This window comes from Myotis brandtii, unplaced genomic scaffold (assembly GCF_000412655.1).
Source record: "Myotis brandtii unplaced genomic scaffold, ASM41265v1 scaffold39, whole genome shotgun sequence".
NCBI classification, from domain to species: domain Eukaryota; kingdom Metazoa; phylum Chordata; class Mammalia; order Chiroptera; family Vespertilionidae; genus Myotis; species Myotis brandtii.
This window is the reverse complement of record NW_005364953.1, coordinates 7,109,314-7,123,236: the sequence shown is the minus strand read 5'-3', so window position 1 is coordinate 7,123,236 and position 13,923 is coordinate 7,109,314. Positions and strand designations below refer to the sequence as shown.

General features: G+C 35.7%; 1 protein-coding gene across 1 annotated transcript in view; it reads left to right on the top strand.

The window, feature by feature from the left end:
- The window catches only part of SMARCA1 (SWI/SNF related, matrix associated, actin dependent regulator of chromatin, subfamily a, member 1), an 80,320-nt gene that overhangs the window by 6,494 nt on the left and 59,903 nt on the right, over positions 1-13,923 (top strand). The window contains exons 4-10 of the mRNA XM_005872716.2: positions 455-621; positions 956-1,056; positions 1,148-1,248; positions 4,036-4,215; positions 7,553-7,708; positions 9,088-9,219; positions 10,370-10,438. Of these exons, the coding sequence (XP_005872778.2) occupies positions 455-621; positions 956-1,056; positions 1,148-1,248; positions 4,036-4,215; positions 7,553-7,708; positions 9,088-9,219; positions 10,370-10,438 (906 nt within the window). The remainder of the gene's footprint in view (positions 1-454; positions 622-955; positions 1,057-1,147; positions 1,249-4,035; positions 4,216-7,552; positions 7,709-9,087; positions 9,220-10,369; positions 10,439-13,923) is intronic.

Genomic DNA, 13,923 nt, shown 5'->3' with positions numbered 1-13,923 from the left:
AATGTTTAATTTATATTTTCATATCTGGGATACATGATATATTATGATAATTTTGTTAACTGTTCGAAAAAAGAAAATCATTATGGTTTGGTAAGAGGATTTGCTTTCTGACCACAACTCTTTAAGCAGGGTACTTCTTATTGGGGGTATTTACTAAGTCTGGCAGATCATTTGGCTTCTATTCAAAATATTTGAAAGTACCATTATCAGATTTGGCTACCTACTAGTTGTGGGAGCTTGAGCCAAGTTATTTACTCTCTCTGTACCTCAGTTTTACCATCTATAACAGGGGAAAATACTAGTACCTATCTCATAGGTTTATTAAGAGAATTAAATGGGTTAGTATGTTTAAAGCTTAGAGCAGTACAAATTAAGTATAGTATAAGTGTTTATTAAATAAATTTGAATGAATAAAAAAGAAAATCATTACTTTTTATTTTGTTTTGTGAACTAGAAAGCAGACCGAGCGAAGAGATTTGAATTTTTACTGAAGCAGACAGAACTTTTTGCACATTTCATTCAACCTTCAGCACAGAAATCTCCAACATCTCCTCTAAACATGAAATTGGGACGCCCTCGAATAAAGAAAGAGGACAAGCAGAGCTTAATTTCTGCTGGAGAGTATGTTGCCATCTCTCTACTTTCTTTTCTTTTTCTTCCTCCTGTTCCCCCTTCTCCCTCTCCTCATACAATCCTTTCCTCTTCACATATTCAGTATAATCTTATGTTAAAAAATAAGGTTATTGTTAGTACAGATATGTTTCATAGGCAATAATATTTTTTTCTCACTAGCAGTTAATCAGTAAAAATCTAGGCTGGTTCTACCCACTTCTGAGCAAGATCCTAGGTAACGCATTGCTTTTTTTTTCCATAAAGGATATTAGCAATGTATACTGACTTAATTGACATCTTAGCACTTGGCTTGAATATGAAGGTGTTTCTTTTTTCATCCCAGCTACCGCCACAGGCGCACAGAGCAAGAGGAGGATGAAGAGCTACTCTCAGAGAGTCGGAAGACATCTAACGTGTGTGTTAGGTTTGAGGTGTCACCTTCATGTGAGTACTTCATCATTTTTTTTCTAATTTGGTTTTAGAAAAATTGTACTTGATTGTATTAATGAAAGTATGAGATATCCCTTTTTTTCAGATGTGAAAGGAGGACTACTGAGAGATTATCAGATTCGAGGACTGAACTGGTTGATTTCTTTGTATGAAAATGGAATCAATGGTATTTTGGCCGATGAAATGGTAAGGAGTTGGTAGCCAAAAATGCATTCTCAGTTATCAATAATTTTTTTGTAAATTTGAAATAACTGAGCTGATTTTATTTAGTTATTATAGCATGAAAGGGATTTGTAAAGTCAAGAATGGTTTCTTTAAGTAACCTTTAGAACATATATGTCACTGGCCGTAAAATTGTTTTTTTAAAAGTATGTTTTCATTGATTTTAGACAGAGGAGGGAGAGGGAGAGAGAAACATCCATGAAAGAGAACCATCGATTGGCTGCCTCCTGCACTCCCTCTACTGGGGATCGAGCCCACAACCTGGGCATATGCCCTGACCAGGAATGGAACTGGGGGACCTCTAGGTCCATGTGAGGACACTCAACCAAGTGAGCCACACAGGCCAGGGCTAGCCACAGAATTCTTATTGAGAGTTGCTCAAATGGTATTAAAAAAAACAAAAACACACAACAAAAAAAAACCCTCCTTGTACTTTTGTTTTTGTTTGCACTTTGGCTTCCAGGAAGCTCAGAGCCAAAATGAATGCCAAAATGGAGCATCTGTGTTAGCCTTTAATGGTCTGCTTATTGTGTGTCCTTTGTGCCTTATCCTATTCTTTACCTTTTAGTCTTATTTTCCTTGATCCCTCTTTATTTCTATTTCACTATTAATTTCTGTTCCATGTTTTCATCACAGGCCACCTGAAACGAGTTTTCATTGTAGGCTATCTGAATTCATTTGGGGAATGAGGCAGGGTGTATAAGCCAAACACTAAATGAATGAATAAATAAACCAAACAATAAACAAATGAATGCATGCATGAATGAATGTAAATGCCTCCATGTGTGAGCAACCAGAAAGTGAATAGATGGAATAAAGAACAAAATAATAAAGAGCAATGTTGAGTCTTGACAGTCCAAGTGCCAGGTGGGGGTCAGGAAGTAAGCCAGGAAATGACATATAAATAAAATGATCAAAGATAAAAAGTAAGGCTATTTAAGATGCTAATTTAGCTGTTCAGGGGAGTATCTAAAGGCCTAGATTGGTATTTTAAGACCAAAGGAATAAGATGGGATTTGAGAGGACAAGGAGAGTTCTAGATCTATATGACCCAGTGAGACTCATTTACCTAACTACTCTGAAGAGTCTTCATATTGAACTTATACTGACACCAGATATGATTTAATTACTAAAAGGGAAAGATACTTTAAGGAATATAGAAAAATTGAGGGGAAAACAAGAAAAATATTAAAAGTAAGTCACAATTTTGCTACCCAGCAATAACCACATTGAACATTTGGGCATATTTCTTTTCAGTTTTTTTCCCCCTTCAGGTGTATTTATTTTGCATAGTTAAGATCACAGTGTATATATAATTGGGTATTTTTATTTTTTTCACATTCATATGTATTTTCAACATACTTTAAACATTTTTTATAAAAATAATTGTTAGCCCTAGCCGGTCTGGCTTAGTGGATAGAGCGTTAGCCTGCGGACTGAAGGGTCCCGGGTCCGATTCCGGTCAAGGGCACATACTCAGGTTGTGGGCTTGATCCCAGGTTGTGGGCTTGATGCCCAGTAGGGAGTATGCACACGGCAGCCGATCAGTGATTCTCTCTCATCATTGATGTTTCTTATCTCTCTCTCCCTCTCCCTTTCTGTAATCAATAAAAATATATTAAAAAAATAAAAATAATAAAAATAATTGTTAGTTACTGCATAATAATCCTAGGGAAGTGCTAACCATCATTTTATTCATTTCCTCCCTTATTGCTGGTCATTTGGATCAGTTGATGTAGTGTGCATATGCGTGTACATGTGCATTATATAATAATGCTATTATGAGAGCCCTTGTAATTTATTCTGTACCTCAAATTATTTTCATAGGTTTTCTAGAAGTGGAGTTATTTGGTTAAAGAGTATAAACATTTTAAGCTTTTGATGTGTAGCATAGAAAACTGAAGCAGACAGAACTTTTAATTTAGTTTTATGGCCATACAGCATAGGACATTGTTCCCTTTTCCATGGTTAAGTGGTGTGTTCTTGGTGGTAAATATATTATTTTTAAAAGTCCACTGGACTGGATAATCTCTAATATCCTTATGGCTTAAGAGTTCTGTTATGTTCTGTTCTTTTATGGTTCCTTAGGTCTTCAAGGGTGTGAGGTACTTCTACAGAGCCATATGCCCCTTGACATGCAGCATAGGACATTGTTCCCTTTTCCATGGTTAAGTGGTGTGTTCTTGGTGGTAAATATATTATTTTTAAAAGTCCACTGGACTGGATAATCTCTAATATCCTTATGGCTTAAGAGTTCTGTTATGTTCTGTTCTTTTATGGTTCCTTAGGTCTTCAAGGGTGTGAGGTACTTCTACAGAGCCATATGCCCCTTGACATGCATAGTCTGAATATTTCATGCCTGTGTTGTAGTGTTGGGGACAATGGGTAAGAAAGACTGGTATCTAAGCAGGCTGGTAAAATAAATGTGTCTTTGTGAAATACTCAAAATTCTTAATTTTGAAACTGGTAGAAAAAATTATATAGTAGATTGTTTGCTTTTTAGGAGTAAAAGTCTCCTAAATAGAGAGTTGCTTTGTTGAGCAACTTTCTAATTGCAAGTTCTTGGTTTCTTTTTGTGCTCACAGTAACTATTGAATTGGTATGGTTATTCACTTTTAAAAAAGCAAGGGTTTTAAACTTTTCTCTATGTGAGATAGTTGACAAGTATCTTTTGTAATGTTGTTATTAACAGAATGTTTCATTAAATAAAAAATGTTCATGGATTTTTTTTTTCTTATGATGATAATGCAGGGTCTTGGTAAGACTTTACAAACGATTGCTTTGCTTGGTTACCTGAAACATTACCGAAACATTCCTGGACCTCACATGGTTTTAGTTCCAAAGTCTACTTTACACAACTGGATGAATGAATTTAAACGATGGGTCCCATCTCTTCGTGTTATTTGTTTCGTCGGAGACAAGGATGCGAGAGTAAGTGAGAAACAGGTTTAAAAAGGCAATCAAGACTAACATTATTTCTGATGTTAAGTTGCATACTATTGCCATAAAGACATTTAAGTTTACTACTACTACAACTAAATAACACTTAATTTGTGCTTACTCGGGCTCTATTTCAGTGCTTTTTAATATATATATTTCATTCTCACAACACTCTTATGTGGTAGATGTATTACTTAATAACAGACAATCCATTATTTTGCTTATCTTCATTTATGGTTTTTCTGTTAATCCTCATCAGAGGATTTTTTCCATTAATTTTTAGGGAGAGTGTAAGGGAGGGTGAAAGACAGAAACATCAATATGAGAGACACATTGATTGATTGCCTCCTACATATGCCTCAACCCGGGGCCAGGGGTCTAGCCCTTGACCAGAATTGAACCTGAGACCCTTCAGTCCAAGGGCCAACGCTCTAATCATGAGCAAAACTGACTAAAGCTGCATTTACTTTTAAGTAGCTCATTAACTTAAGCATGCTTGAGTTGTACTTTTAAGAGACTTTTTATTTAAAGACGTTATTTTATTGACAGTGTATCTCATCAGTAACTCTTTGTGCTATTTTTGACACCAAAAATGTGTAAATTTGCATGACATAAGGTTTTATATTTAAGATTTTGACTTTTGACTTTGACTGGTATACATGCATACACATGCACACACACATATGAATGGAACCTTTTCAGTTTGTACTGAGAGCCTTGTGTTTGTGTTTATGCATAGACACAGCTTTCAGTTTTGGTCATTGAATAGAAAAATATATGTCTGCATGCATTCTTAGATACGAAACTCTGAGCTCTTGTTTAAATTAGCCTTTTGTGAATCTGATAGGCTACAATTATTTTGGGAGTGTAGAATTATTTAAAAAAATAAATTGTGCAAAAATACAAAAATTAATAATCAGCTTAGAAAGCATATTATTAAACTTTGTCTTTATTTTTCCTCCAGAGAGCATAGTTTAGAGTATAAAGAGTTATTCTGTTTAACATATGTTAGATAGGTTATCAAAATATATACTCAAAAGAATGGTAGCATAATGAATTATGTAATTTTATTTTTGTCATTTTGCTTGAAGAAAAATGACTTAAATTTATTGAAATTTAACATAAATAATTTTAAATATTGAACTCATACATTTAGAATTATAGGCTTGATTTTGCCCTGTGCCTAATATTTCCCAGTAGCAGATTAGTCACTTAGAACTCTTTCTAATCACTACTGTTATTTAATGCAGTGATTTTCAACCTTTCTCATCTCATGGCACACATAAACTAATTACTAAAATTATGCAGCACATAAAACTAAGTATAATTTTGATTCATTCACACCAGATGGCTACTGTTGTGTTGGCTGTTGATTATTAATTTTTGTCTTTTTGCATAATTCATTATTTTTAATTTGACAGTCTAAGGGAAAACAGATTAGTTTTCCCTGACTAAATAGTCAGGTAGTGGATGTTTTAAACATTCTTGGGGCACACCAGTTGAAAATTGCTGATTTAATATTATATTACTACTTATAAAACTTTGTATTTCTAAAGTATTGATTTCTTTTTCCTGCAATGATATCTTGATGAAGATCACAAGCAAAATAGTAATATCTAGAGCAGTGGTTCTCAACCTTCCTAATGCTGCGACCCTTTAATACAGTTCCTCATGTTGTGGTGACCCCCAACCATAAAATTATTTTCGTTGCTACTTCATAACTGTAATTTTGCTACCGTTATGAATCATAATGTAAATATCTGATATGCAGGATGTATTTTCATTGTCACAAATTGAACATAATTAAAGCATAGTGATTAATCACAAAAACAATATGTAATTATATATGTGTTTTCCGATGGTCTTAGGCGACCCCTGTGAAAGGGTCTTTCCACCCCCAAAGAGGTCACGGCCCACAGGTTGAGAACCGCGGATCTAGAGACTTGTGTTTTCATGATATCTCAGTGAAAATGTATGTCATTGATTTTCAACTATATTATATAGAATCCAACAGTTTCATGAAGTATCTCTGAAGTATTTAATAACTTTTAAAGAAAGAGTAGATGCATTTAATTTGTGACTGCCCTATCTCTACCCCATGGGAAGTTGGCATTCTTCTGGTAGCTTCAACATTTTCTTAATTTTGAAAACCAATCTTCAAAATGGTGTTTTTCAAATTGCCACTCAAAGGTCGGGAAGCAATCTTAGTGGGTGGTGACGACAATTTCATAAAACATTGAGATAGAATAGAATAGAAAATAGTAGAGTGTTTTATACATAGTGTTTTATACATATGTATTGCTTTTTTCTATATACACACACTTGAACATGTATGTATATACTGGATTGCAACCTGAAATGTAATTTTACTGTGGGCCATGGTCAAAAGAGTTTGAAAACCAGTAATTATTAATTATATAAATAATGTGTCTTATTCAACACTTAGACATTGATATTGGTATGTATAGAGAAAATCCACATCATTATGTATTGACAGATTTGAACCTTGGTACCACATGGGAAAGCTATATTGGGCCTTTCTGGTTTCCTGGCCTTTTGTAAACATTATATGAGGTCAATATTTTAGTAATAAAAATTTGATGTAGGCTACAATAGGTGTTTAATTGAGTTGCAAGTGTAACAGAAAGAGGAGGGGAGGGTCTGTGGTCGGGCCTTCAGGAACTCAAAAGTCCTATAACAGTGATGGCGAACCTTTTGAGCTCGGTGTGTCAAAATTTTGAAAAACCCTAACTTAACTCTGGTGCCGTGTCACATATAGAAATATTCATAATTTTTTTTTGATATTTGCAACCATAGTAAAAAAAAGATTTATATTTTTGATATTTATTTGATATGTTTAAATGCCATTTAACAAAGAAAAATCAACCAAAAATATGTATAAAATGAACAAAAACAGAAAAACAATGTACATTTAGGAAAAAATAATAATAAAAGACAATGATAATCAAATGGTAGGAAAACTAGAACTTGCTAAGGATGTGGTATTCAGAAAGCAGTTACTTTGCCCATGTCCTTTTGGACCCTTTGTGATATGAAGAGAAAGCCTAGTAATTTAATAATCTTTTGGTGATATATTCTGTACTTGTTTAAGGGAAGCCATTGCTTCTCTTTTATTGATGAATATATTAGCATGGAATCCTAATAATTGACACTGAGGTATCTTTGTGCCTCAGTTTTCCTATCTTTAAAATGGATGAGTCCAAATGATTCCCAGCGTCTCTTAGAATTTTTAATCTTCTCTTGATGCTTTAATTCTGTGTTAATCTTGTCAGCATACTCTAATATAAGGAATCTTATTTTGCATTAGGCTGCTTTTATTCGTGATGAAATGATGCCAGGAGAGTGGGATGTTTGTGTTACTTCTTATGAGATGGTGATCAAAGAAAAATCTGTATTTAAAAAGTTTCATTGGCGATACCTAGTCATTGATGAGGCTCACAGAATAAAGAATGAAAAATCTAAGGTAAGCCAGTTCTCAGTATTTTTATTGAAGATTTCTTTTACTATTATGTCTGTTCACTTCTCTATATTCAAAATAAAAAAACTGAAGGAAGATTGTGATTTTATTCATGGAATATGAATGCAAATCAGTATTTTAAACGGTTTTAGAGTTTAAATTATTGAATACAAAACACATGAAAAATTGAGCACAGTTTTTAATGTAATGAAAATTGGGTGTTCATTTGCTATATCTGTTGCAGCCTAACTCTGTTCTGATAATTTTGATATTTTGTTAATATTTGGTGTGCAAATGTCATTTGTGTTGATTTATTTTTATTGAGGAGCTATCTTACTAGTATGTATATTCATCTTTATTAGAAAAGTCATTTCCTGGAATTATCTGACTTGTGTGAATTAGAGTGTGGTGTTAACATAAAAAAATATTATATTTCTTGCCATTCAACTCCACCAAAAGTAGGAAAAGCATCAGTTATTATGATGAACCTCTCTTTGGATCACTGGACTACTTTGAGAGAAACAGGGACAGAAGTGGAGCAAAACCACTAGGTGGATCATACTCCTTTCAAATTGGAACTAATACTAGATAAAAGGATGCATGTTAGGGAATAATTGTTTATTTGAGAGTATTCTAAAGATGTGTCTTTTTATTGATAAGATTACTGTTCTTTTATACTTTTTGTGCTTTCATTTGTGTGGCCATATATTTTGAAAGTCAATGTAAGGTAACAGGGAAATTGGGCTCAACTCTGCTGCTTAAAAGTTGCAACCAAGTCAAGTTAGAACTTGGCTAGGCATGTAGATGACATAATTGACAGGGTGAGGAAGATATTGTGTAAAGTGACTGGCTTGAATTCCACAGAGTTCTGACTATTTCTGTGATCCCAAATTGAGACAATAATTTTTTTGAAGTGGGGGAAGGGTCTCAGGTATGACTGTAATCTGCATTCTTGTAAGTGTAGAAATGCGTAGAATATTTTATTCAGTTTTGCTTTACTGAGGCAATGTTACCTGAACTAGGATGTTTTCCATAGAAAATTCCTTTTTAAGATTTATTTTTAATTATTATTTTAAAAATATATTTTTAGTGATTTCAGAGAGGAAGGGAGAGGGAGAGAGAGATAGAAACATCAATGATGAGAGAGAATCATTGATTGGCTGCCCCCCTGCAGGCCCCCTACAGGGATCGAGCCCACAATCATGTGCCCTTGCCCAGAATCGAACCCGGGACCCTTCAGTCCCCAGGCCGATGCGCTATCTACTGAGCCAAAACAGATAGGGCTAAGTTTTATTGTATTCAAAAACTGTATTGGTTGGATAAAGGACTGAATGTTGAGTATTCTAATAAATAAAACAATGTTAACATAACTATTATTTCTCTAGCTTTCAGAGATTGTTCGTGAATTCAAGTCAACTAACCGCTTGCTCCTAACTGGAACACCTTTGCAGAATAACCTGCATGAACTCTGGGCCTTACTCAACTTTTTATTGCCTGATGCCTTTAATTCTGCAGAGGTAAGTTTAAGTCATATGTTTCAAGTATATTTTTCTTATGTTCACAGGCATATGTTTTTAAAGCATAGATTGAAATTTATTAATTCTTTTTTCTTTGTAATTCTTTATCTGTGTGTTTCGGTTTTCTCAGAAAAGAGCTCTTAAGTACAAATTTTTCAAATGGGGATATTTAGAGAAATAGTTTTTTTTTTCTTTGAGATTATCCTGGCTGTTAAACTTTGCTTATATCACGTTGTTGCCACAACTTATGATTTGAGATAGGCTGAGTTCAGAGTAGTGCATTCACAGTTTTCTTTTAATCGAATTGGGAGGGCTTTCTGCAGAGTGATTTGGTAGGTGGAGTCTTTAAAATGATCTTTGCTTATTGTAGGCATTAACATTTGGTGAGTACTAAGGAGCTCATAATATGCGATTAGAAAATGCATTTTGTAAATGTATGATTTATATTGCTTTTATCATTAACACAAAGTTATGAATAGAATGATTTAAGGACTTTTGAGCTTGATTTTCCTCATTACTGATATTAATTGATAACAAAAAGTACCAAGTTTAGCTATCTATTGGTTTGTATACCTTATCTTGCTTTTGTTTGGTTTTTATTGTTGGATTAGCATTTTCATTATCATTATATGTCTTCCATTCTATATTCATACTCCTACTGGATAAAATGCTGTTATGGTATGGGAAGCCTTATAACATTGTTTTAAGGACAAACTGTTGTTTGAGTTCCTGTATAATGGAGTTCAAATTTTGTTAGCTGCTCCAGCTTTTTTCTATTTTCAGACGTAAATAATATTGGCCATCACAGTTTACATATTTTGAAAGTGCTTTCAGAGAGGAAGGGAGAGAAAGAGAGAGATAGAAATATCAGTGATGAGAGACAATCATTGATCCGCTGCCTCCTGCACACCCCATACTGAGGATGGAGCCTGCAACCCAGGCATGTGTCCTGACCGGAATTGAATCTGGGACCCTCCAATCCGCAGACTGATGCTCTATCTATTCACTGAGCCAATCCACCTAGGGCTGATAGTGCTTTTAAAATGAATTATTGCTATATCAATTGTATAAGAATTTATAGAATATTGAGTTTGCATTAAAAAAACCCCCAAACCTGTGCACTTATTGCAGAATTTTCTTCCCTCCACAGGACTTTGATTCTTGGTTTGACACTAAAAATTGTCTTGGTGATCAAAAACTTGTGGAAAGACTTCACGCAGTGAGTAATAGCAGATAAGAAAATTTAGTAGTTAAATAGAGATTAGCAAGCCAAGAAACAAACTGCCATAGAATCTGTTTGGACTGTGGGTTTGCCTGTTGACTCAGTCTCACCACTTCTTCCTCTCAACCTTTCCGACAGCCTCTTTGGGAAACAAACTTTACTGTTTCCTCAGCCTCTCTATGGAATAGTTTTTTTTGCTTCTGCTCTCCCCAATGGATAATGTGGTCCTCTCCAGTAGAGACTGTTCACTCTACACGCTCCACAGGTCCTCAAGAGCACATCAGTATTCTAGTTCGCCAATGCCAGTTCTAAGCCACTGCTTCTCCACTTATGTACAGAATTCTTCCTTTGAGGCTCATGTTGCTACCCATTTTCTTCTCATCATCTGCTCATCACCAGGTGACTCCCTCATATTTATTGAACACCAATTTTACATTCTTTGATAACTTCTCATATCCTTCTAATACTTTCACTCATGTAACTCCTTTTGTACTTATTTTGTTACCTTACAGAGACCTCCAGTCCTGGACTCCTGCTTTTTCTCTCCATCCATCAGCCTATTTCTGTGGTTACTTTTTTCTGTACCCAGCGATGAGCCCGTTTTCTAACACTTGGACCACTCTTTTGTGGATACTCCCAAACTCCCTTGCTTTCTTGATCTTTCATTTCTGACCTGAAAGCCCTAAACTGGAATAATTTAACTGTGTGTCTGTCTTGGGGTGTAAATTCTGCTTCTACCACTTATTAGCAGAGTGACCCACTCTGTACTGGGGCTGCTTGACACCGATAAGAAGATTATACAACTGTACAGCCTGGAACCACGATTTCATGTTCTCTAACGTAAGCTGGAATTTGAGGAGGCTAGTGATTCTTCACCATGGCCTTGTACAGCATTCTTTCCCATTATCTATAACAGTCATTTCACACCTCCCCTAACCTCCCCAAGACTTTTATCCCAGGTATTCTGTGCCCCCCTCCTTTCGCAGCAAGTAACAATATTCCTTTCTCAAAGAGAAAATAGAAGTTATTAGGGTAGGAACTCCTTCAAGGATATCCATCTTCCAAGGGTATCTGATGTGTGTTACCTTCTGTCTGAGTGGAACAGATGTTATTTCTCTGGGCAGTGCCTAATTCTTCCTATGTGAACCATGGATCTCATTTCTTCCTGTTTCCTATGGAATTTTCCCCATGATGTATCCTTTTTTACTGACTGAATTTTCTACCTCTCCCTCCATATTGGCTTGTTTCCCTTAACATTCTCAGGTTATCTCCTTTATTAAATCCAAATCTACACCATGCTAACCACTCTCACACATACAAAACAATACGCCCTCAACATTGTGTCCCTCTCAGTGATTAGGTTTTTTCCCCCACTCTTGATAGCTAAGCTTCTTGAAAGAGTTGTTTATCCTCTCCATCCCTGCTACCTAATCTCTTATTCACTCTTTTAAAATTAAGTTACAGAACTTTTATTAAAACGTTTCTTTTTAAAAAATATATCTTTATTGATTTCAGAGAGGAAGGGAGAGGGGAAGAGAGATAGAAACATCAATGATGAGAGTCATCAATTGGCTGCCTCCTGCACGTCCCCCATTGGGGATCAAGCCCACAACCCAGGCATGTGCCCTTGACTGGAATTGAACCTGGGACCCTTCAGTCTGCAGGCTGATGCTCTATTCATTGAGCCAAACCAGCCAGGGTGCCTATTCACTCTTGATTTTAGAGAAGAAAAGAGAGGGAGAGATAGAAACGTCAATGATGAGAGAGAATCATTGAATCTCTTCCTCCTGCATGCCCCCTACTGGGGATCGAGCCAGCAACCTGGGCATGTGCCCTTGACTGGAATCAAACCTGGGACCCTTCTGTCCGCAGGCCTACGCTCTATCCACTGAGCCAAATAGGCTAGGGCTTCACTCTTATTTTTATGTACAGTTCTAAAATTTTGTAAAAAATTGTCTTATTGGAGTTTTGTGTGGAAGTGGATGCAGATGCATGTTTGCTATTTTTTTGGTCTGTTGTTTTTACTGAGAATCTCAAGCCTCCTTTACAAATTAAAAAATAAAAACAAAAACGTATTGTCCACCCCTTCTCCCCATGTATAAGCTTCATGTGGCAGAAACCCTGTCTGTTTTCCACCACATTATGCCCTGTGTGCCTGATCCATAGTAACTGCTCATTAAACATTCATTGACTTGAATCCCCAACAGTCATCATGCTATAAATATTTGTTCAGAGTAAAACAGAACAAGTTACCTTAAGTAATGGGGCATTTATTGTAAGAATGCAGAAGAGGAATAGAAGACAAATCTTCTAAGAATCTTGTCATACAAGTCGTAGTACAGTTGGGCCTCAGATGTCAAACTTGGTCAGATCTAGGGACAGGGTATTCTGTCTCTAGTGGGCCTTATTCACTCCTGGATCCACTGACCACTGGATTCTATCCATTCCATACAATTGAAATTTATCTCACAAGTCTTCAATGATTTTTTTAAGTTGCTCTATTTAGGGTATACCTTTTGGTCAGTATCTTGGCTTCTCTGTACTATTTGCACAGCTAGCCATTGTTCCTGCTTGAAACTCTTACCTGCTTGATTTCTAGGGTACAGGATGGATTTTCTCTTCTTTTACCTCTTTGTCTGCTCCTCTCAGTCCCCTTTATGGGCTTTTCTTTCTCTGTCTATTCCCCAAAATTTAGTGTTTTGGAAGGCTTTGTATTTGACTTTCTTTTTTTTCATTATTGTTGAAAGTATTACAGATGTCCCCCTTTTTCCCCATGACCCCCTCTATCCCACACCCCCCCAGGCCTTCACCACACTATTGTCTGCGTCCATGGGTTATGCATACATGTTCTCCCTGGGGATCCATTCCTATAGTTTCAGCTATCACCTATAACTCCCAATTTTATCTCTCCATATCTCTGTCCTAAGCTCTAGACTTACATATCCCATTGCCTTCTAAGTCTTCTGCATAAATATCTTACAGGCAGTTTAAACTCTTAAGAATCCCCCACATGATCTCACTCATGTGGAATCTAATAAACAAAATAAACTGATGAACAAAATAAATCCAGAGACATTAAAGCATGGAACAGATTGATTAATCTCAGAGGGAAGGCAGGGAGAGATTAACCAAAGAATTTGTATGCATATATGCATAACCCATGGACACCGACAATAGGGTGGTGAAAGGCCTGAGGGGGGTAGACGTGGTCAATGGGGAAAAAAAGGGGACATCTGTAATACTTTCAACAATAAAAATAAATTTAAAAAAAGAATATCCCTTAGACAAATTTAAGAGGCCCAAATAAAAAACCAGAAATCTGCTTTTACTTCTCTCTTTTCCTTATCTCCCATTGATCTCTAATAGTAATAGTGATAGTTTAGTAATGTCTGCTGTGGTTAAGTTTTACACATGTACTACCATAAATTGTCACATCACCTTAGAAATAGGTATCATTATCCCCTTTTAAAAATGCTTGCCAT